Source organism: Scyliorhinus torazame, chromosome 3 (assembly GCF_047496885.1).
Source record: "Scyliorhinus torazame isolate Kashiwa2021f chromosome 3, sScyTor2.1, whole genome shotgun sequence".
Taxonomy (NCBI): domain Eukaryota; kingdom Metazoa; phylum Chordata; class Chondrichthyes; order Carcharhiniformes; family Scyliorhinidae; genus Scyliorhinus; species Scyliorhinus torazame.
Window position 1 is genome coordinate 199,580,444 of NC_092709.1, and position 25,370 is coordinate 199,605,813.

Consider the following 25,370-nt stretch of genomic DNA (forward strand, 5'->3'; position numbering starts at 1 on the left):
CCTTCCTGGCAAAGATGAGAATACCACTGGAAGCAGAGCTGAAAATGCAAACTGACTGTTCTCAGGCGATTGGTCAGCGGTATGAAACTCGCGTGGATGGACGTTCTGCCCTTTCATACTTGCCCTGACACAGAGGAGGGAAAGCTTTCCATCCATATCTTCCTTTCTTTCTTTTTCACACACAGAACATTGGATTTTTCTATTCAACAAATCACACTTACATCATGACCTTAGCTTCCTCGATAAAATCCTCTTCTGACATCGAACCTTCAGAAATTGTTTTAATTGCTACTTTAAGTGTAGCTCTCCATTTTCCTAGACGCACCACCCCAAACTGGCCGCTTCCCAGCTCTTTCATGAAAGTCAACTCAGATGTGTTGATCTCCCATTTTTCTGTTTGAAAAATCAGCTTTAGGTAATTCAGCATCAAACAACAACTTGCATTTATCTAGTGTATCCAAGTGAAAATGTCTCAGGGTATCATTCTACTTGCATTTTAAAAAGTAACTTCATTGGAATAAAGCATCTTGAAGTGATGAAACACAGTCAACAAGTGAGATGAGAAAGGTTTAGAAAGTCACTGAATGCTGGCGAACTTATGGTAGAAGCTGCTGTGGGTGAATTTTTGGCTGAATTTCCATACAGTGCTTCCCCACTTGTCCATCGGAACAGCCACAACACTTTCAGTTAGGAGAACCCACCCTCCAAGCTTCTAACACTTCAAAAGATTTTTCAAGAGTAGTCTTCGTGGAAGTTGAAGGGGCATATTCCGTCCACCAGGTGTATTTGACCCCTGGAAGGATCACCAGGGAGAATCACATACCCGCAAAAGAGCTGACACTGGCTTCCTGTTTATTGCAGGTTCCTGCACGGGTGGATTAGTGAGGTGGAGGCAGACCAGGCCAAGCACTGTTCCACTCAAATACAACCCAGATTCTATATGATTAGCTAGTAAATGGTCAAATCTTGAATGTTTTTGTTTAACATGACTGCTTATTATATTTACTGTCCAAATGGAAAGGGAAATGGGATGTTATATCTATATACAGAGATATGAAGAATAACAGACAATACCATAGCTGAAGCCAGCTGTCGCAGGAATGCATCTTCCCATTAGCCCAACAGGATAGCGAAATCTTGTGACAAGGCCTAGGTGAAATAAAAGGTATAAATATGCATAGATTATTTCACCAATCACATTAATCTCTGTTCATCACCATGCTCAAATGTTTTGTAAAGCTAGTTTTGTAAAGTACAATTAAAATAGTAACATTGTCTGTCCTAGCCAAATCCAACGTTACATTCATTTCTTGCAAAGTCATGGTTCACTATTGCAGCATGTTATGATATATGAAGTCACCATAATTAAATTAAATTAAATGGTATTCCTTAGAGCACCCCACGTGCTTCACAGTCAATCAATTACCTTTAAAGTTCTTGTTACAAGACAATATATTATTGGCCACTTGTGGCCTAATACTGAGGGCATTAAGAATTGAGTGCAGTTTGTGAATGGTGTCCAATACAGGCCAAATTGGGTAAGGGTAACAGAGTTGTGCCCATTAAGCATGAAGTGGGTTTCTATGACAATCCAGCAGATTTTATGGTGACTTCTGTAATTCTAATACACAAATTACTGTTGTTGTGGAATTTAATTTCCCAATTTGCTTTAGCGGGATTAGTAAACACTTGCCGGGGGGGGGGAGGGGGGGGTGATTTTCCACGACCCCATGGCTTATTTCTCAGTGGCGGGAGGTGGCCCTGCTGCTGTCAATTCCCATTGAATCCACCCCCTGGCGTTGGGAAAACCAGTGGGAGCAGAAGATCCCACTGGCAAGAATAGCCAGAAAATTCTCCCCCCCCCCCCCCCCAATCTTTAGGTTACTAATTTATGCCACTATTACTTGACAGGTCAATACGGCAGCAAGGCCCCTTAAACAACAATGAGAAAGAAGACTCGTGCATTGAGAGATAAATATTGTCAGGACACTGGTAGATTTACACTGTATTTCAGAAGTGTCATAGGATATTTGGGCAATTGAACAAAGCTTCAATTTAACTCCCCGGTACCTCACTGAAATACTAACCTAGATTATATTCTCAAATTTCTGGGAAGACCTGGAACCTGCAACTTTCTGAAGAGTCAAGGGTGTTATCACTGAGACATATAGGGCGGGAATTCACTGTCTGCCAACGCAGAAATCGCGAAACGTGATTGGGGGGAGAATAGCCTCCGACACCCAAAATTACAGTGGGCGCCGGTTTGACGCCAAATCAGGATCCTCTGGCAACCCTGAAAATGGCGTAAATACATTGCTCGCTGCAATACCATTGGCATATCATTAGCAGGCCAGTCCCTCTATTCTCTGAGGCCTCCACAATTCACCGCCACCGATGGGCTGAGTTCTCGACGGCGCAGTTCACTTGTGGTCTCAGCGGTCGGGAACCCGGCATGGCGGCTACGGACTGTGTCCAGCACTGTCACAGTCGGCCGAAAGCCATGCTGCTGGCCAGGGACTGCTTCCGCGAGGGCTGGTAGGGGGTTGCCAGGAGGTGGTCAGAGGGGCAGTGTTTGGCAGGTCGGATCCGCACACAGCCGGCGCCATGTTTTATGGCGCAACCTCTGTAGGTTGTTGCCGTGAGCATGCGCGGCCACGGGCACCGCCATTCTCCAGGCATTAATATCGTGGGAGCCGGGAGTTTCACTCGGCGTGGCTGCTAGCCCCTCACCGGTCGCTGGATCGGTGAGGGTTCGGTGCGATTTTTCTGTTGTAAAATGCCACAGTTCCCAATCCGGCATCGGTACTTAACCTCCAAAAAGGGTGAATCCAGCCCACAGATTCTCCTCATCTCAGCTTCTAACATGGAAATGACTTCAGCATAGATTCAAATGTGCGTTACACTATATGCCTAGCTTTTGCATGCAATACAACAGCACCACATCAAGTAAGAGTTAAGAGAATTACATCAATTAGTGAAGTACCGAGTAAAAATCTTCTGCTTTTGTGTAATGTCTGTGATAATCCTTTTGCAGTGTTGTTGTTACATGTCTTCTTGAATGATTGTGACAAAAGAATACATCTGGTGCAAGATTCTATGCCTCTTTGACATTAGTTTTAAAGAATATATTTTCAGTTTCAGCACTTTATATGCAGGGTCCCCTTAGGAATTCAGGTATATCCCAACGATTTTTCAACAGTTAAAACTAATACAAACAAATAACTTACATTTATATAGTCCCTTTCACAACCTCAGTGCTCCTCAAAGCACCTTACAGCCAATAAAGTCCTTTCATATTATAACCATTGCTGTGATATACCAGATATTTCTAGCATAGTACTTAGTTTTTCTGAGCAAAACCTGCTGATAAATTATTTTGAGATCAAAAACATTCTATTGGCCAATGACCTTGGCTTCAGGAAGACCTACAATGTTGCTTCCAAGCACTGGGGACCACGTCGCTAGAGTGTGAGCCAGTGGAGGAGCACCAGAAAAACAGCAGAGACAAGCCATTCACTAACCAACTAGGACCTCACTGAGCTCAATCCATGTGATGCTCCCTGCATAGCACTGAAGAGGAAAACCTTTCCCTGCGCATTTCAGATTGTCAAATATTATCATTGTTTTCAAGTTTGTCAAACTAATGTTTTTTATTTTGGAAGACTATTTCAGGTTTCCTTTTTAATGAGAAAAATATATTTTAAAGCACTCTGCTGGTAGTTTTGTCTGGAGAACAGCATACAGAATGTCCCACATCTGGGGCGAGATTCTCCCCCAACGGCGCGATGTCCGCCGACTGGCGCCAAACACGGCGCCAATCAGATGGGCATCGCGCCGGCCCAAAGGTGCGGAATGCTCCGCATCTTTGGCGGCCTAGCCCCAACATTGAGGGGCTAGGCCGACGCCGGAGGGATTTCCACCCCGCCAGCTGGCGGAAATGGCGTTTGTTGCCCCGCCAGCTGGCGCGGAAATGCGGCGCATGCGCGGAAGCGTCAGCGGCCGCTGACAGTTTCCCGGCGCATGCGCGGGAGCGTCAGCGGCCGCTGTCAGTTTCCCGCGCATGCGCAGTGGGGAGAGTCTCTTCCGCCTCCGCCATGGTGGAGGCCGTGGCGGAGGCGGAAGGGAAAGAGTGCCCCCACGGCACAGGCCCGCCCGCGGATCGGTGGGCCCCGATCGCGGGCCAGGCCACCGTGGGGGCACCCCCCGGGGTCAGATCGCCCCGCGCCCCCCCCAGGACCCCGGAGCCCGCCCACGCCGCCTGGTCCCGCCGGTAAATACCAGGTTTGATTTACGCCGGCGGGACCAGGCAATTTCTGGGCGGGACTTCGGCCCATCCGGGCCGGAGAATCCAGTGGGGGGTCCCGCCAACCGGCGCGGCCGGATTCCCGCCCCCGCCCAATCTCCGGGAGCGGAGACTTCGGCGGGGGCGGGGGCTGGATTCACGGCGGCCAACGGCCATTCTCCGACCCGGCGGGGGGTCGGAGAATGACGCCCCTGACCTTCCAGTGATCGAATACCCAAGCATATCAGTTAGAAAAAAAGATGCATTTACATAACTCCTGATTGCTACTTCAAATATTTCACAGAACACAAATTACTTTGAAGTGCAGAGATAGTTATTATGTCGGCAAAGGCAATATGAATTGCTAATGGTACATACCCAAGCCATGGTACGCAGCAGTAACCTGCTCATCGATGTTCAGATGGGGTTTTGCAAGGACAACTCAGTTCCTGATCTCATTTTAACCTTGGTCCAAACATAGACAAAAAAGCTAATTTCCAGAGGGGAAGTGAGCGTGATTGCCTTCAACATCAAGGCAGCTTTTGACCCAGTGTGGCACCAAGGATCCCTAGCAAAAGTGAAGTCAATGGGGATCAGGAGACACTGCTCCACTGCTTGGAGTCATACCTGACACAAAGGAAAATACTTGTGGTCATTGAAGATCAATCTTCTCAGCTGTACAAGTTGCTCGGGGTAGAGTCCTAGTTCCAACCATCATCAGCTGTTTTATTAATGACCTTCCCACCATCATAGGGTCAGGAATGGGGATGTTTCCTGATGATTGCACAATGTTCAGCACCATTCACAACTTTACAAATAGTCCATGTCCATTTGCAGCAAAACTTGGACAATATTCAAGTTTTGTCCTTATAAGTGGCGAGTAACATTCGAGTCACAAGTGCTAGGCAGTGACCATTTCCAACAAGAGAGAACCTAGCCATCCTTCTTGACATTCAATCACTGAATTCTCCACCCACCATCAACATTACCACTGTCCAGAAACTGAACGTGGCTAACCATGTACAATAAATACTGCGGCCACACAATCAAGTCAGTGACTGGGAATTCTGCGGCAAGTAACTCATCTCCCCACCATGCAATGCCAGTCCACCATTTACAAGGTACAAGTCAGGAGTGTAAAGGAACACTCTTCACTTTCCTGGATGAGTGAAATTCCAACAACACGCAAAGTGCAACACCATCCAGGACAAAGCAGCCAATTTGATTGGCAACCCATTAACGATATTCTCCACTACTGATGCACAATGGCAGCAGTGTATACCAACTACAAGATGCACTGCAGGAACTCACCAGGGACCCTTTGACAGCACCTTCCAACCCCACAAACTCTACCACCTAGAAGGAAAGGAGCAGTAAATGCACGCGAATACCACCATCTGCAAGTTCCCCTCCAAGTTATACACCATCCTGATTTGTAACTATATTGTCCTTCCCCACTCAGTTAAAATCCTGCAACTCCCTCCCTACCAGCAATGTGTGTGTACCCTCGTGAGATGGACTGCAGCAGTTTTTAAGAAGCCAGCTCACCGCCACTTTGTCAAGGATAACTCTGTGCGAGCAACAAATGCTGACCTCAGTAACGCTCACAACCCATGAAAGAATAAAAGAAATGCAGCAGCAATTTTGAACATGGCGAGATGTTGCAAATAAGAGATGAATGAGCTTGTAGTCTAAGATTCAGCAACATTGGTTGAATTAAGCAAAGCTGGCCAGGAAAAGTGCTGTGTGTTCTTCATAACCATGAGATTTATAATAGCCCAATGAATATCCGGACCAGGCATTCAAGAGCTTTGTTTAATAACTCACCTGCGGGATGGCACCTGCAGCAGTGTAATGCTGAATCAACACTGCCTGAAGTATCAGTTTTAATTATGAGCTCAAACTCCTGACATGGAGCCCGTAGCTTCTGACCCAAAGGTAAAAGTTTTGCCAAGTCTGCTAAGTTGAGTCTTGACATAATCATTATGGAGACAGAAGTAATTGGGGCTTCAGTATTTTATAAAATCTATTGCCGATTGTCTTGTACTATCAAGATCCAAAATTCTAAATTATCTATAATCCACACCTAACAGAGTTTTATTTTCAAATATTTGGATAGGATCATATTTACACTGTACCTGCTGCGTTGAGTTCATGATACTCAATGAGTTCAGGGATGGTATCAAATAGGTGTTTTTCTGCCACATAGTACTGTTTCTTTGATGCCTGTGTCTGTTTAATGTGGTAGTGTCTGACTGATCCATTTTGATCACTGTAGGAACATATCAGAATCATAACTAAAACAAACATGTTGAAATACTCCGTCACACTTACAACCTTCGAGAATATTTTCTTACTGAAAGCAGTGGAACCAAAGGGAAATATAGTTGCCATTGGTTACAACGACATCATTGTTGATCTCTCATATTACCATCTTTTCTACCACAAAGTGACATTTACTTGCCTAGTAGCAAAAGTCAATAAAATAACCTCTCATAAAAAATACCCCATGTCTTTTTATGAGTTAATGATTCTGCAATATCTACATCTATGCAATGTGGTTGATGTGTCACATTGCCACATAAATTGCAGAGCAATTCTGCTTTGGAGTCATCCATTTTAAAGCAAACTTTGGCCAGAAGGCCAAGATCACCTCAAGCAGCTAGTCTCAAAACAAATTGGTTTCCAACAGCATAAATAATAACATACACTTGGATGTCATATCATGTTGAAAAGTCTTCAGTGAATTATTTGGAAGTACAATGATCAAATAGGTCTCATGCAACAGAAGCTGAAATGAAATCAATTTTTAGAACTTTAAAATGACAGTACAATAAAGAAAGAACGAATTATACGAATTGTAATGTGCATAAAAACCTAACAGAACATTCAGAATTGACTGTTTTGTCTACGTGCATGCAAGCACTGAGCTCTACATCAGCTTGTTACAGTGTGGGTGGAGTCAGTATAATACTCAAAATGCAAGTATTGATGCAGATGATTTCAGAATTATTACTGGGCCATGCAAATATACAAAACAAACAGAAGCCATTCTTGGCGTCTTTAAAAGCCCATGTGATTAACTCCCAGTCTGTGAGGTTATCATATATGTTTTTTTGTATTCATCCATGCGTGTGACGTCACTGGCTAGGCCGGTATTTATTGCGATCCCTAATGTTGTGGCTAAAATTTACATTTCAGGGAAACTGTGACTATTCAATTCTGCAAAATTCATATCCTGCGAAAAGAGGATAATACTATTTCAGGGAAGGATGCGTGACTGGTGATAAATTTTCTATCTCAGGTTAGCATTAGCTAGGACCTGAAATAAGAGACGTATTTATTTTATGGAAGGCATCTGGACACCTGCTTTGAGGGCATTAGTTATACTATATTATCATGATTAGTTTGATCACTTTTAAACTTGAGAAACTTCTGCCTCCATGAGGTATGAAGACTTTAGGGTATGAAACAGTCAAATTAAGATTTTAAAACCGTCAAAGCAGGGTAGCACAATGGTTAGCACTGTTGCTTCACAGCAGCAGGGACCCGGGTTCAATTCCCCCTTGGGTCACTGTCTGTGCGGAATCTGAATGTTCTCCCCGTGTCTGCGTGGGTTTCCTTCGGGTTCTCCGGTTTCCTCCCACAGTCCAAAGATGCGCAGGTTAGGTGGATTGGCCATGATAAATTGCCCCGTAGTGTCCAACGGTTAGTTGGGTTTACAGTGTTACGGGGACAGGGTGGAGGTGTGGGCTTAAGCAGGGTACACTTTCAAGGGCCGGTGTAGACTCGATGGACTGAATGGCCTCCTTCTGCACTGTAAATTCTATGATGGTTCTATGAAGTGCAAGAATATTGCACAGGCATGGATTAATATGGACATTTCACTCAAAGTGAAAGTATTGGTATGCATACTACTGAAAAAATTATAATCTTCAGAATGAACTTTGGGCTATGCCCACTGTAGCATATCCTAACTTAGACAATATAATCTGTGTAGAGCAAACTCCCCTGGAGAGTAACATAGAAACACAGAATTCCTAGAGTACCGAAGGAAGCCATTCAGCTCATCGAGTCTGCACCAACCCTCTGAAAGAGTGCCCTATCTAGACCCACTCCCTCCACCCTAACCCTGTAACCCCACCTAACCTGCACACCTTTGGACTGTGGGAGGAAACCCGAGCACTTGGAGGAAACCCAGCAGACACGGAGAGAACGTGACAATTGTACAACAATAAAAGCCTTCCACAAAACATTACTTTTATAGTTGCACACCTGAATGAATACCACCTACATGTTACGGTTGGAATTTCAAGAAATAAAATCATTCCTTACCCTCCAGCTTTAGTATAAACAGATACAGTGTAAACCCCTTGCTGACTGGAGTCTCTGACAATAAAAGCCCCTTCTTTAGCCTGAAAGAAAATGTATACAAAGATGTATATTTTTTAAAACAAAATCTGTAATACTTGCAAAACACTAGTGGGTGAAATTAGTATTTGCATTTATAACAACACATTGGCTGCATGTTTTACACCTGCCCAATATTAATATCTCAAAGGAAAAGAAAATGGCTTGATGCAAAATTTGCTGCTAAGCAACATAGGCGGTGAAGAGGAATTTCATACCCTTTACTCCTGAAAATATAAACCAAGAGCTTAAAGATAGAGACAGCCTGATTTAGTGAAATAACTAATCGCATTATTATTTCAGCTCACTTGTTGCAATCTTGCGAGGTAAAGCTATTCATGCTCATTTCTTTTATTTTCATTTTTAAAATATTATATATTTTGTCAAAATAATAAAAGTTCCAAAATATATTGTGTAACCTGAATTTATCTGTACATCCAAATAATATTTTGGGAATTGCAATATAATTTACCTCTTGCCGGAGAAGCTGCTCTGCCTTAGTCCGTGTTATATTTTTACAATACCATCTGCAGGGAAAGAGAGATTATTTTCATTTCCTTTTTGTTTCAACATACCATGTTCGTGTGACAGTGCTGCATTGACAGTGACACTGAAAGGCTTTTTTTCTTGCTGTACCCCTACCTCAATCAAGCTTTTCTTTACATGAAAACTCAGATTTCTGTAAATACTCAGCCAGCAGGCAAGCAGCATCTGTGCAGAGAAACAAAGTTAACATTTCAGGGCGGTGATCCCATTGACCTGAATTGCTAACTCTTGCTTCTCTCCACAAATGCTGCCTGGCCATTGAGCATTTACAGAATTTTGAGTTTTTATGTCAGATTTCTAGCATCCACAATATTTTGCTTAGTGAACTTCCCTCCAGTCATGCGAAAGCTTTGACTTCTATGCTCAATTGAACAGAGTGAGGTTTTGTGGTCAACTTCACTGGTTCTCCAACTTTCCAGTGGGTGGCACACATCACTGATGACCAAAATAAAAATATTTAAACAGGATAGTAGCAAACCGTATCAATGTCTGAAATTTTAATTCACAGGCTGTCTGATTTGATTTGAAGCCTTACTAATATGTTAAAATTTTGATGGAAATTTCCAAGACCCAATTTTGACGACTTCAGGAGAGATTCTGCCCAAATGTGAGTCTTGTTCATAATGGTCCTTGGCATTCCAATTTTAAAGAGCTTGCCTGCTTAAAGGAAGAAAGTAACTATATTGCGTTATGTGATCCCTGGCTGAAATTTGTTCTGTGCATTTGTTTGTTTTGCTGAGTAGACCTCCCTTTTTGCATTTTTGTTTGATACCCTGATCCCCGCATTCCCACAACAATCACTTCATAGTGAGGATGGCTATTCCAATGGCAAACCGAAGGTGCTGAGGTGATGGAGAGGTTTGTTAGGGGCCAGTGTAATAACTGAGGCTTTCTGGCAGCACCTGGCATTATTCCAAGGCCTGTGCTGATATTTCAGAGGAGACAGGTCCTTATCACCTCTGCATCATTAGACAGGCTGCCATACAGCTGTGCCATCTGTTGCCCAATGATCTGCACAACTCGTTCATGGTGTGAAGTAAAGATAATTGAAGCACAAAGTTTTTATACCACTGCATCCTTCCAAGTCACCCATGAAACCTCTGCCACGTTGGGCAGTGTGTAATGCACAACTGTACTGGGGAAAGACTGCTACCATCAGTATAGCAGCCCATGACACTTTAAGAGTATGCTGAATCGGACAAAATATGAACATTGATTCATTTCTAAAGGGCTAGTGTTTGTTAGCATTCAAATAGGAAATACAGTAGTAATATAATGAACTTACTCAAATGCCTCTATACTATTAGATTTCTTCTCCGTCACATAGTTGCTTGGAATTAATCCTTCATTTCTGAAATAATATATGTTAATTACTTTCAGTTTCATAAGGACCTTTCATCAAGATCACATTAGACTAATCTAAAATGAAAATACAAATTAAACAAAGTGAAGACATTGGGCAGTGAGTATCCCAAATTCAAGTGAAGATAACATTGCAAAGTACTTTTAAAAACCTTGAGGATTCATTTTAGTTATCCCAAAAGATTTCGTAGTTAAAGTTACTTTGTCAAAATGAGGCAACATAAACATTAGATGAGATGGAGAAGGAGGCAATGAAAGATTTTAACCATATACAAGGACAGACTGGATAGTGCTCAGGACAGGAGCAAAAAGTACAAAACACAACAGGTGTGCCATGTTGTCTAGACAGCAAGATCAGACAGCTAGATAGGAAAACTAATTAAAACTATATAAATGTATGAATCCCAGATTATTTGAAGTAAAAGAAGATTATTTTAAATATTTTATTCTTCTTGGAGTAAAAGCTTTTTCCTTTTATTCTTAAAGTTGCTTCTCAATCTTTTCTATTTATGTCTGTTTTCAACTTGGCTTACTGGTAACTCAAGAAGCTTGACATCATCCAGGACAAAATCACCTGCTTGATTGGCACCTCTTCCAAAATCATTCGCTCCCTCCACCACCAACCATCGACAAAATGCGCTGCAGGAACTCACCAAGGCTTTTCAGACAGCACCTACCAACCCATGCCCGCTACCAAAAGGACAGGGGAAGCAGTATTCACTTTTGTCCAAATTCAACTTATACCCTGAGAAGTAGCTTCATTATCTCATCGATGGCAGTGACTGGGTCCATAATATAAAGAAGCAGGTCATCTGTATACAAGGACATCCTCCCCGCTTTATCCCCCATTCAGTGGAAGATCTTAATGCTATGGCCGATGGTTCGACAGCCAAAGCAAACAAAAGTGGAGGCAATGGAAAACCCTGCCCTGTACCCCTATTCAACTGAAAGTTACCCGAGTTCAAGGCATTTATGTGAACACTTGCAGAGAGGGGCCATGGACAAAAGATGAATCCTATAAACATAGGCCCTAAACAAAACCTCTCAAGAATCTCAAGGAGATACCCCCACTCCACCCTATCAAACGCATTTTCGGCATCCATTGAGACAATCACCTCCGGTTCAGGTACTGGGCAGGGGGGAACATGATGATTAACAATAAACGTATATTGGTCAACAAATGCCGACCCTTGACAAAACCTATCTATTTTTCTGCTCCAACCGCAGTGACAGCAATTTAGCTAAAGTGCAATACAGTGGAACCAATAAGAAATATTGTGACATTTTGTGTGTTTGACAAGTTATTTCATCTCATCTAAAGTCATAGTTTGTAAAGTAAAAATAAGTTTGGGCTGGATTCTCCGGTCCCCGACACCAAAATCGCGTTCAGCAAACGGCTGGTGAAGTCACGTTTCCGACCAATTCGGGGGTGGCGTCGCTTTCATGATGCTTCGCCCCCTCTAAAGCGGCGTATCGACAGCCTCAGTACATTGCCTGCCCCTGATGGTCCGCCCCCGACGGAGCAATTCTCCAGACCGGATCAGCAGCTAGAGCCAGGTGCACTACGCTGCCGTCCTGCTAGCCCTCAGCAAAATGGGGAAATCGGTGGCCATTTTGTGCCAGTTTTTCTGGCATAAAACGCCACCGTTCCCACACCAAAATGGGGACATAGCCCCAGAATCAGATAATCCAGCCCAAGATTGTACTTTTTTCCGAAGTGTTTAAATTTCTATAGAAATGGAATATATTTAAAACAAAGTTGTGTCTTAATGTAAGGTGGTGAATGTTCAACTGAGATTTTTTTAATTTCCAGTAATAAAAAGTCATTAACTTCTACAAGAAAAATCTGGAGCGTCATTCTCCGACCCCCCGCCGGGTCGGAGAATGGCCGTTGGCCGCCGTGAATCCCGCCCCGCCCCGCCGAAGTCTCCGCTCCCGGAGATTGGGCGGGGGCGGGAATCCGGCCGCGCCGGTTGGCGGGACCCCCCGCTGGATTCTCCGGCCCGGATGGGCCGAAGTCCCGCCCAGGAATTGCCTGTCCCGCCGACGTAAATCAAACCTGGTATTTACCGGCGGGACCAGGCGGTGTGGGCGGGCTCCGGGGTCCTGGGGGGGGGTGCGGGGCGATCTGACCCCGGGGGGGTGCCCCCACGGTGGCCTGGCCCGCGATCGGGGCCCACCAATCCGCGGGCGGGCCTGTGCCGTGGGGGCACTCTTTCCCTTCCGCCTCCGCTACGGCCTCCACCATGGCGGAGGCGGAAGAGACTCTTCCCACTGCGCATGCGCGGGAAACTGACAGCGGCCGCTGACGCTCCCGCGCATGCGCTGGGAAACTGACAGCGGCCGCTGACGCTCCCGCGCATGCGCCGCATTTCCGCGCCAGCTGGCGGGGAAACAAACGCCATTTCCGCCAGCTGGCGGGGCGGAAATCCCTCCGGCGTTGGCCTAGCCCCTCAATGTTGGGGCTAGGCCGCCAAAGATGCGGAGCCTTCCGCACCTTTGGGCCGGCGCGATGCCCGTCTGATTGGCGCCAGTCGGCGGACATCCCGCCGTTGGGGGAGAATTTCGCCCCAGGTGTTGGAAATAAAGTTTCAAAATCAAAAAAGAAAACAACCAGCCTTTAAATAAAAACAATAGCATCTTCCCGCCAGAAGCGGTGGCAGAGAATACAGTGAGATCACGCGCTCTGTACGTCCATGTTTTGGGCACAACATCACCAAGGAGAAATTTCTCCATTTTGTAGCTGCCAGCAAGCAAACAACAGGACTGTGTAAAGAACTGAAGATGGATTATTTTGTAATAAGGAAGAGATGGCCCGAGATACAAATAGGACAGGATCTCTCAACTGAATCTGGAGAGAGCTGCACAGGAGAGTCTACGGCAGGACAAAGCAGTACTAGTGTTAGCTCTGTCCAGAGCTTCAGGGCCTCTGGTGAACAGCCCATTAAGAAGAAAATAAAATCAGGAACAAAGCAGATTAAAGATGATTTCTTGAGGTATGGCTTTGTTAATTATGCCAATGCAAATCAGGATGCGAAGGCCATGTGTGTCATATGGAGGGAAGAACTAGCAAATAAAAGTTTAAAACCCTCAAAACTTCAAAGGCATTTGAAGGGCATGGCGGGTTTGAGGACAAACCTCCTGATTTTTTTCAAAGAATGTAGCAAGAACTTAAATCGCCAGCTGACGTCTTTAGCAGAAATGTTACACTGAATGACAAAGCAAGTGAGATTTTGAGGATCAAGCAGCTTGCCTGTCGCAATAATGCAAATGGAACCTGACCCGCCTGGCAGAGGAAGTCAAAAAGGACCTGCAGAGGTGGGACACACTTCCGAGCGGGGAGGGTGCAGATGATCAAGATGAATGTGCTGCCCAGGTTAGGCCATAAGACATAGGAGAAGAATTAGGCCACTCGGCCCATCGAGTCTGCTCCGCCACTCAATCATGGCTGATATTTTCTCATCCTCATTCTCCTGCCTTCTCCCCATAACCCCTGATCCACTTATTAATCAAGAACCTATCAATCGTTGTCTTAAAGACACTCAGTGATTTGGCCTCCACAGCCTTCTGCGGCAAAGAGTTCCACAGATTCACCACCCTCTGGCTAAAGAAATTCCTCCTCATCTCTGTTTTAAAAGATTGTCCCGTTAGCCTGAGATTGTCCCCCCTGGTTCTAGTTTTTCCTACAAGTGGAAAAATCCTCTCCATGTCCACTCTACCCAGGCCTCGCGGTATCCTGTAAGTTTCAATAAGATCCCCCCTCATCCTTCTAAATCCAACAAGTACGGACCCAGAGTCCTCAACTGTTCCTCGTACGACAAGTTCCTCTTCCTGTTCAGATCCATACCGATCTACATACTCAAGGCCTTCTTCAACACAGTTGACAAATTGATCGTGGTGTTTGACAGGGAGGGGGGGGGGGGGGAGGGGTAAGAGAGAATCCAAGGATCCCCAAAAGGGGCCTACAGAGAAAAAGAAGTATGGAGGGGCCTATTCCTCCCAAACCTACAATACTACCACTGGACCTGGAATCAGATGAGACAACACTTCGGTCGAACTGGAATGTCCACCATGGCCACCATCTGCGGCAACCACAGAAGTTCACGCCAGCCACAATGGATGCAATCTTTAAGAGGTGGAGGCAGGACAGAGGGACGCTAATAGTTAGGGACCTCTACATGGACAACAGACTGACGACTTTGGAGGTACTGATAGAAAGGTTACAATTGCCCAATGGGAACAAACTGCAGCACTTACAGGTAAAAAAGTTCCTCCGCAAGGAGAGAGACGGACACCAAGACACCTGGGGCGGGATTCTCTGAAATGGAGGCAGAGTGTTCGCGCCGTCGTGAACGCATTCGAGGTTCAGGACGGCGCGAAACGACCCCTATCCCGACCGATTCAGGGCCCGATAATGGGCTAGGAGTGGCGCCGCATCACTTACACGCGCCGGGTAAAGGCGGCGCCGCATACATGACGCGGTCGGCGCCGCATAACTGGAGTCCGCCCCGCAAGAAGATGTCTGACGGATCTTGCGGGGCTGCGGAAGAAAGGAGGTCCTCCTTCAGAGAGGCCGGCCCGACGATCGGTGGGCATCGATTGCGGGCCAGACCCCATTTGAGGCCCCTCCCGGTGCAGGATCCCCTCTCGCCCCCCTGCAGGCCGCCCCCCCAGCGTTCCCGCGCTGTTCCCGCCGTCAGCGACCAGGTGTGGACGGCACCGGGGGGGGAACCCGCCATTTTGGGCAGGCCGCTCGGCCCATCCGGGCCGGAGAATCGCGGGAGTACCGGTGAATCGCCATTTTGGCTGTCTCGGGCAATTCACTGTACCGCGCCGCGCAAAACGCGATTGTGCCAATCTGGCCACTTCCGTGAATTGCGGGAGGGCATCGGACCGGCGTCGTGGAAAAATTTGGCGATTCTCCCAACCGGCGCGGGAACAGAGAATCGCGCCCCTGATGTTAGAGGAATTGATGGACATGGGCACTCTGGGCGGGGGAACTGTGGGGACCGGTATGGGTGACTGCTAGAGGGGGAACACTCCCCGCAGGACGAGATACTGGAGATATGGGACGAAGAACTAGGGTTAGGGCAGCATGGTGGCGCAGTGGTTAGCACTGCTGTCTCACTGCACCGAGGACCTGGGTTCGATCCCTGCCCCAGGACACTATGTGGAGTTTGCACATTCTCCTTGTGTCTGGGTGGATCTCACCCCAATAACCCAAAAAGATGTGTAGGGTAGGTGAATTGGCCACGCTAAATTGCCCCTTAATTGGGAAAAGAATATTGGGTACTTTAAATTTATTTACTTTATAATTTTAAAAAAAGGAAATAGGGTTGGGACTCGGGAGTGAAGCACTGAATAGGCCAACTCCACCGCCACATGTTCAAAGCGAAGCCTAATATAACATGAAAGTGGTGCACAGAGCACATTTGAGTGTGAACGGTGCCAGGAAGGCCCAACCAACCACACCCACATGTTCTGGTCATGCCCAGACTTGTCGGGTTCTGGACAGACTTCTTTGAAGCAACGTCTACGGTTGTGGGGGTGAGGGTGGAGCCAAGCCTGAAAGTGGCAGTCTTTGGGGTATCAGACCAGCCAGTACTATTCATGGGGAGGGGGGCCAATGACCTTGCCTCACCAATCCTTCTCGGCTGGCGATCAGCAGCACCACCCAAATCTGCAGATGGCTGGCCGGCCTGTCAGAATTTTTCCACTTGGGGAAAATCAAATTCACCACCCGAGGGTCAGAAGAGGGCTCCCACAAGACGTGGTTCACCAACCTGTTCCAGGACCTGCTTGAAGCCAACAGACAATAGATGAGAGGGGGGGGCAATGCAGAGGGGACACTGGAGCATCAAGGAATAAGGAGAGGGAAGAAGGAAGGGGTGTGGGGAAGGGCGGGGGGGATGAAAACAGCCAGGGCAGATGTCAATTGGCCGAGAACAGGGCCAGGGAGGAAGGATCGACGGCAGGGTCTAAAGATCTCAGGTCAGAACATGGACAAGCACAGGCCAAATTAACCCTGTGCGGGAAGGGACTCCACTCCCCGCCCTCCCCCCCCCTCCCCCTCCCCCCCAAACCCCGCCAACCACAAGCGGAAATGTGCAAAGAAAGTTGGTGAACGGCCTAACCAATGTATGTCCAAAGAGGGGGGGGGGGGAGAGAACGGGGACGGAGCCAAGGTAGCCCACATGTAACGCCTCCGTCCCCCGTCCTGTCTATTCTTTTTGCTGGGGTCGACACATGTAAATAATTAAAAACATTAAATATGCAAAATAGAACATGATGTCAAGGAAATATGTAAACTGTTAAGTTGAGAATGGGGGTGTCATTCGATATTGGGATGGGGAGAGGGGGGCTACTCCTGCTATGATATGTAAATGTATGGTCATTTGAAAACTTTGTAAAAATTCTCTCTAATCTCAATAAAATATAGATTTTTTAAAGTAAGCAATAATGGTGGGTTGTGAAAGTCGGCTAGCGTGGGTCGCAAAGGTCTGCCGGCGTGGGTCGCGAAGGTCGACCGGCGGTGGGACGTGAAGGACGGCCGGCGTGGGTCGCGAACGTTGGCCGGCATGGGCGTAAAGGTCGACCGGTTGGTAAAAGTCGATCCCAGGATAAAGGTTTGAAAAACACTGCTCAGATAATCCACCTTGGCCCTGAGGGCTTTATTAATAATGGCCATTAGTGCCACCTCAGCTTCCAAGGAAACAACGTGATCACATTGCATCTGCTTCTGAAATTCCATTGCCAAGATGCCTGTAAGTATCTCGATCGTCAATGGAGTGGACCGAGTTATTGTAGTGGCCTCGGTTATTATCTCAACTGAAGAGCCTCGAGCAGCTTTCAAATTTGTCGACAAATTTCTATTTGCAGGCTTCCTTGTCGTGAACTTTCTGAGCATTTCTCTTGCATGGGAATCTTATCCCTTCGAATTAATAAGGTTTAGCTGAAATAAATCCCTAAATTCGGGCAAAAAGGGCTAAAAATAAAGTACCCTGGCGGGAGCCACCATGTGTACGACTTCTTCCTACATGTCGCCAGCTTGTGCTCCCTACAAGTTCTACAGTTTTCCTCCCTTGATCAACAGTACTGCAAAAATACATTTAGCTACTTTTTACTGTTTATGGAACAGTTGTGATAGAAATTGGCTGCCACATAGCAAGTTACCATTATATTGTGCAGAACCATTATATTGTTATGTTATTCAAAAAGAATTAAGACCTACATTGTTATGTGAATATATGCATATTTGTCCAGATACTCACTACTGCACTATAGTTTTCAATATCCCACAGATGAATCCCAGAATTTCTGTTTTACACTATATGCTACTGGCGATTTATATCAATATATGAATCAGTGATCAGTTTACTTGCTATATCAGAGCACATTGTTATTCAATAACTTCATAGTATTCATAGTACTAAATATGGTAAAGGAAACATCATTATTCTTACCCATGTTTGTCCCTTGCTTTCCACCAGTGAGGGTCACGTTTCTGGAGAATAACATATTCTTCATATCTCCTGACACTCAGGTCAATAGATTCCCGGGCCCAGAAATCATACAGTGCTATCACCCTGACCTCCCCACCCTCCTCCTCGTCACCTGGAGGTGGTGGTGGTGGCTTCCTTCTTGATGGAACCCCCACTGGCCTGTTCACCTGAACAACCAAACATTAAAAACAAATTTAACAATGGCTGTATCTGTTAATCTGTTAATGCCAAAATGTACCTTATTGTAATTGATTCAAACATAATGGTGAATTGTTCAAATTGAGCTGTGGTAAATGCATTCTTCACATTTTTGAAGAACATTGAGAGGCACAGTGCCGTAAAGTCTTTCTGCACAGTGCACATTTTAGAAATGCGTATGTTAAAATTTGTGTCGGTATTATTGTTGAAATACATTTAATAGTGTGATATTAAAATAAAATCCCTTTGAAAGTTAGAGAGATCTATTTCAGGGAGACCCCCCACTACTTTGTCAATGTCCGGTCCTCAGTTCAGTCTCTCAACGTAATATTAGGGACACTACAATAGGAGGAAGCTAGTTAGTTGTTATGGAAATGTACCCTTAGGCTGGGTCCATGGACACAAATTGCTAAATCCATGTTAGTAATGTCTGAAAAAGGGAGGATTTCACAGTTCAGGGAATCCAAACTCCTCACTGACAACGGTGAAACACAAGTCCCAATATCTTTCGAAATGTAGATGAGGAGTTTCCCCACTTGTTTGCAGGAACTTTGGCAAAAGAGTGATGGAATTCCTAGAGAAAAACGTATGTGCCTTCCGTCAAAGTTACAGCAGATGATCGAACAGAAGAACCCAGGTGAACTTCACCCAGAGATGCTTTGAAAATAATTTTTTTCCAATTAAGGGGCAATTGAGTTTGACCAATCCACCTAGTCTACCCATCTTTGAGTTGTGAGGGTGAGGCCCACGCAGACATGGGGAGAAAGTGCAAACTCTACACGTCAGTGACCTAGGGCCAGGGTCGAACCTGAATCCTCAGTGCCATGAGGCAGCAGTGCTAACCACTGCACCGCCAACAATGGACTTACTTAACCTAGTCCTATATAATTAATTTGTTAGTATAGTAACACAAACCTATTTGGACACATCTTATTTTAAACATTCTCAAGGTGTAATTACCAGCCCTGAGTGTTAACGTGTCACAGCTTCAGTACAAGATCATTCAGTCCTCTGACATACTGATCGGTTCATTTAGAAACAAAGGCCCCATCAGAGTCTTTAGTCATATGACTTGCAGGTCAGATTTTTCCAATCAAGGTTTTAATAAACCCACTTGACACTGACTGTAAAAGAATATTCCAGTTGCTCTCTAAGCAGGGAACTAAAGTGAGGGGATTTGTATAAAGTGCTTCACTGGCAATCATACGTTATCAAAATAATGTTATGGGCGAGGCCTTTTCAGAACCCCAAAATGTATCATGGAGTTCAACCAACCTCTCCCTTTAATGGATTTGTTGCTTTTCCGAGCACACGGCTTTTTCCCTAGGTGTGGTATTACAATTATGGATACGTGGGTTTTTAAACACAAAACACTGTTTATTCCATGAACTCAACTTAACATCTTAAATAAACATTGGATCTCTTAACACCCCTTACTTCAAAGATAACTCAGAAAATATTGCAACAGTAACTCCTTAAAATTTTCATTCAAACTTCCAAGAGACTTAACACCTTTAAACAAAATCACATCAGGTTAAAGGCTTTACTTTAAATCATCCAAATGATCCAGAGATAGTCTTTCATGGTGGAGATCCAGCTCACTGCAAAACACAGACACACACCCAGCTCTTTTCAAAACTTGCAGCTCTCTGTAAACGCACAGACACACACACACTGCTTTTTAAACTGAAACTAAAAACCTGCAAAATGGCTGACCTGAGCTCAGCCCCACCCACTCTCTGACATCACTGTTTTCTTAAAGGTACATTGCTTAAACATCCATGTCTTAAAGGTACCCTCACATGACAATAAATTATATAATTTGTCAGATGTGCACTGGTCTCCACTGGTCTTTTATACGAGCATGGCCTGTTCCACCCCAGGATCAGCTGTAACCACTGAAAACCATGCTTCTGGCATGCCTACTATCTCACAATTGCTACTACAATTCAACTATGAGTTATTGACACTGCTAAATTAAAATGAGGTGGACTAAACACCTTATAAAATTAGCCATGATAAATGCATTGACTTAGGCATATAAAAGGAACAAATATAATGGACCATATGGTACATACACTACAACTCCAAATGCAGATATCACTTCTTTGTACTGTTTCAACATTTTACTGTGGTATGGAAGTTCTCAATTACAGTATATGTAACCTGAGACAAAACCCTCTAGAAGTATACACTTAAAAAAAATATATATATATATTTACTTATTAAAATTTTCAACATTTTGAACATGCACCCCCTTAAGAAATGACTTTGGTAAAAAGACGGGCAGACACTGGAACAGAAACAGGAGCCGTGGCAGAGCGTTCACTTTACTACCTGCTCCCGACATGCCAGCAACAAGGGGAGACTGTCCCATCTCACCAAGTCCTACTTCACACTCCCCACCAGGCTCGTGAAATTACGAAGTCGTGCCCAGTCCCACGTCACCTGCAACCCCATATACCTAAAATGAGTTGCAGCTACTCCACTACGTCCCTGCGCCTGAGAAGACACTACAAAATATTTGCTTTTCCCCAAATTTCCTCAGCAACCCCATTATATCTCTCACCTCCAAGCTTGCGTCTGAGATGTAAAACAGCAGATCATCCACGTACAGACACCCCCTATGGTCCACCCCCCCCCCCCCCCCCACCCCCTTCACCATCCTCTTCCATCAGTCCGAACCTCTCAGCGCAATTGCCAAGGGCTCAATCACCAGCGCGAACAGAAGGGGGGACATGGGGGCCGGAATTCTCCCCCCCCCCACGCCGGGTGGGAGAATCACCGGGGCGCCGCGCAAGGCCCACCACGCCGCCCCGGCACCCGCACGAGATTCCCCCCCCCCCCCCCCCAACCGGCGCGGCAAAAATCACGGCTGGTCGCTGGGAGAATCGGCACTCGCCGTTTGCAACGGGCGAGCGCCAATTCTCCGGCCCGGATGGACCGAATGGCCTGCCCAACACGACGGGTTCCTGCCGGCGCCGTCCACACCTGGTCGCTGCCGGCGGGAACAGCGTGGGAACGCTGGGGGGGGGGGGGAAACGGCCTGTGGGTTGGGGGGGTGGGTTCCTGCACCGGGGGGGGGGCCTCAGAAGATGTCTGGCCCACGATCGGCGGGCTGGCCTCTCTGAAGGAGGACCTCCTTTCCTCCGCCACCCCGCAAGATCCAACCGACATCTTCTTGCGTGGCGGCCTCGGGGAGGACGGCAACCGCGCATGCGCGGGTGACGTCATTTACGCAGCGTCGGGCGCGTCATTTACGCAGCGCCACTTTTTTATGCGGCGCCAAGGCCCAGCATGTGTAAATAACGTAACGCTGCTCCTAGCCCCCCGGGGACGGGAGAATAGGGGGCTGTGAGCGGGTTCCGACGCCGGAGTAAAACACTCCGGTTTTCACTCCGGCGTCGGAACTTAGTCTCCCGATGGGGGAATTGCACCCGGGACATCCCTGCCTCGTTCCCCAAAATAGTGAAAAGTATCCCAAATTCATATCATTCGTCCATACACATGCAGTCGGATCACTGCATAACAAGTTCACTCATGCCACACACTTAGGCCCAATTCCAAATTTCTCCAGCAAACAGATAACTCCACTCCATTCTGTCAAACGCCTTCTCCGCATCTAACGCCACCACCACCTGCGGTTTTCTTCCTTCTGCCGGAGAAAGCACCACATTCAGCAGATGTTGCGTATTCGACGGCAGCTGCCTCCCTTAACGAACCCCGTCTGATCCTCCCCCACCACCTTAGGAAGGCCCTCCTCCAGCCTCACCGCCAACACATTCGCCAGTATCTTAGCGTCCACGTTCAGTAGAGAAATGGGCCTGTATGACCCACACTGCACCGGATTCTTCTCCTTTTTAAGTAATAATGAGATGGATACCCGCCCCATCATCTCCATCAATAATCCTCTTACCATCGTGACGTCAACATTCTACCATCACTGGTGCCAACTTATCCTTGAATTTTAAACATTCCACCGGGAACCCATCCAGCCCCGGCACCTTATCCAACTGCATCTTCCCTATCGCTGCCTGCATCCTTACACCCCCATTGGTTCCTCCAATCCCCCCGCCTCCTCCTCTCCCACCTCTGAGCACTATAGTCACTCCAGAAATTCTCTCATCTCCAACTCATCCTCCAGTGGCTCCGACTTAAACAACTCCCTATAAAAGTCTTAAAACGCCTTATTCACATGCTCCGCCGCCACCACCAATCCACTCATCCCATCCCTAATCCGCACGATCTCCTTCGCTGCTGCCTGCCAATGGAGCTGGCATGCCAGCAATCGACTGGCCTTCTCACCATACTCACAGATCACCCCCATCGCTCACCTCAGCTGCCAGACGGCCCTCCCATGGATAGAAGATCAAACTACGCCTGCAACCCCTTCCTCTTCACCAAACGTCCTGGCTCCGGGTCCTCCGCATATCTTCCATCTACCTCCAAAATCTCCCCTGTCATCACATGCTGCTTCAACCACGCCTCCCTATCCACCGTCGCCTTAATTAAAATGGCCTCGCCCTCACTGTCGCCTTCAACGCCTCCCAGACCTCCAACGGTGAAACCTCGCCATTCCGGTTAAACCCCACATACTCCACAATCAGCTTCCCCATTTTAGTGCAAAAATCCAAGTCTGTCATCAAACCCACATCCAGCCTCCATGCCAGCCTCTGGGCTAGCCACTTCTCCAACACCACATCCACTTAGGGCAGAGCATGATCCCATATCATGATTGTTGAATACCCTGCCTTCCTCACCCCAGTTAGCAACACCTTCCCCAGCACGAAAAAGTCGATCCTTTTGTACACCTCATGCACCGGCGAATAAAAACGAATACTCCCTATCCTGCAGATGTAAACACCCTCCCCTCCCCAAAAAGGGCCAGCGAGCGTGGCCCAGACTATATTCCAGTACCCCCCCAATATCATTTGGTGAGTATCCAAATCCGAAATGGCAGCCAACATTCTCCTCACAAACCCAGTTTGGGCATACACGCTAACCAGTACCACTAGTCTCCTTTCCACACATCCGTCACTATCACGCACCTGCCCCCCTAGCCCGCCATCCCCTTCTTCATCTGGTACCTCACCCATTTTCCCACCAGTATCTTCAGCCTCCAGGCCCTGCTGTCGAAGCCCAAATGAAACACCTGACTCACCCAGCCCTTCCTCAGCCTCATCTGTTCCTTCAGCTTTAGATGGGTCTCCTGTAACAGCACCTGCTTTCAGGCCCTTCAAGTGTGAGAAAACTTAAACTCTTTTCACCTGTCCACCCAATCGTCGCACGTTCCACATCACCACTCTGATCGCGGGTTTCTCACACACCCCGCCCTTCCTACCCGCCATGACCATCCCCCCCAGGCCTTGCCTGGCAGGCAAGACCCCGCCCCAGTCACTGTCACACCCCACCCCTCGCCCCTTCCCGGAATCCCCCAAGCATCGTCCCCATCCCCGCACCACTCACACCTCCCAGGCCCATCGAAACCTGCCCATACAGGTGCTAATGATCACGGCCCCTCCCCCCCACCTCACTCCCGTTCACTAGCCAACATTACATTTGCTAGCGTGGTAGCTCCTGACAGAGCTCTCTCCCCCACATCAAGAAATACAGCATCTCAAAAGCTCCCCACACCCAACCCTTCCAAACTCCAATGCCCTGCATCAAAACAAGCCCCCAAACCCAAAGATCCACAAATTCCAACCGTCCACCCGAATCACCCCACCCCAAATGTCTTTACATATAACAGTTAATGATAACATTCATAAAGGTAAAGAACATAAAGGAAAAACCCAGTCAAAAACCATCAAAGACCAAACTCAGTCCAATCCCAGGCCTTCTGACTTCACAAACTCCTTCGCCGCCATCTCAAAGTAGTAGTCCTGCCATTATGCGTGACCCTTAGTTTCTCCGGGTAGACCACACCAAACCGCACGCTGCCCTCACCCAACCGAAGGCCGTCCGTATCCTGGCCAGCTCCATTGTCAAACCCTGGTATAAAGGTATACCATTGCCGAACTACTCCACCTCCCACTTCTGCTTCGCCCGCCTCAGCACCTTCTTCTTCACCTGAAAATTGCAAAAGCAGACGATCACAGCTCTCGGCTGTTCTCTCATTCTTAGTTTTGGCCCAAGCACCCAGCAAGCCCTGTCCAATTCATAATTGGAGGGGTCCTCGCCCTCCCCCATCAACTTTGCCAGCACCTCGGCGAAGTTCTCTGTCGGCCTCCAGCCTTCCATCCACGTAGGCAAACCCACGATCCTCAATTCTGCCTTTGTGACCTGTTCTCCAGGTCCTCTACTTTAGCTCTCAACCCTCTGTTGATCTCTGCCACCTTCTGCAACTCCTCGCCCATCGAGGGGAACTGGGCACTGTGCAGCAACAATGCCTCCTCCGCCCACCGTCAAGGTGAACTGTCAAGCTGTTCAGGGGCAGCACGGTAGTACAAGTGGCTAGCACTGTGGCTTCACAATGCCAGGGTCCCAGGTTCGATTCCCCGCTGGGTCACTATCTGTGCGGAGTCTGCATGTTCTCCCAGTGTCCGCGTGGGTTTCTTCCGGGTGCTCTAGTGTCCTCCCACAGTCCAAAAACGTGCAGGTTAGGGAGATTGGCCATGCTAAATTGCCCTTGGTTTCCAAAAAAGGTTAGATGGGGTTATTGGGTTACGGGGATAGGGTGGAAGTGAGGGCTTAAGTGGGTTGGCGCAGACTCGATGGGCCGAATGGCCTCCTTCTGCACTGTATGTTCTATGTTCTGTCAAGGCATTTAAAACTCTGAACCTTTAAATCTTTGCAATTGCTTGCTATTTCACACTGTCTGTTGACATAAGCCATTAGTTACCATGAGTTCTGCATGACTGCTTTCACAACAGTCCATTAACACAGTAGGGTGCCTGCCATTTCACAGTTTGATTGACAGTTGCAAGTGGTTGTGGACTAATTGAAATGGGGCTATGATTTCCAATGCTTGTTTTTTATAAGGGATTATGCTGCTGAAAGAAATTATTGTTGATATAAGGGATAACATAGCTGAAGGAATATAAATGTATCAAATAGGCTTTTATGAATGA

At 46.9% G+C, this 25,370-nt stretch overlaps 1 protein-coding gene across 1 annotated transcript in view; it reads right to left on the bottom strand.

The window, feature by feature from the left end:
* The window catches only part of txk (TXK tyrosine kinase), a 104,229-nt gene that overhangs the window by 29,289 nt on the left and 49,570 nt on the right, over positions 1-25,370 (bottom strand). The window contains exons 4-10 of the mRNA XM_072497936.1: positions 18,064-18,269; positions 10,524-10,589; positions 9,165-9,219; positions 8,618-8,697; positions 6,421-6,554; positions 1,075-1,149; positions 222-393 (exon numbers count right to left, since the gene is read on the bottom strand). Of these exons, the coding sequence (XP_072354037.1) occupies positions 222-393; positions 1,075-1,149; positions 6,421-6,554; positions 8,618-8,697; positions 9,165-9,219; positions 10,524-10,589; positions 18,064-18,269 (788 nt within the window). The remainder of the gene's footprint in view (positions 1-221; positions 394-1,074; positions 1,150-6,420; positions 6,555-8,617; positions 8,698-9,164; positions 9,220-10,523; positions 10,590-18,063; positions 18,270-25,370) is intronic.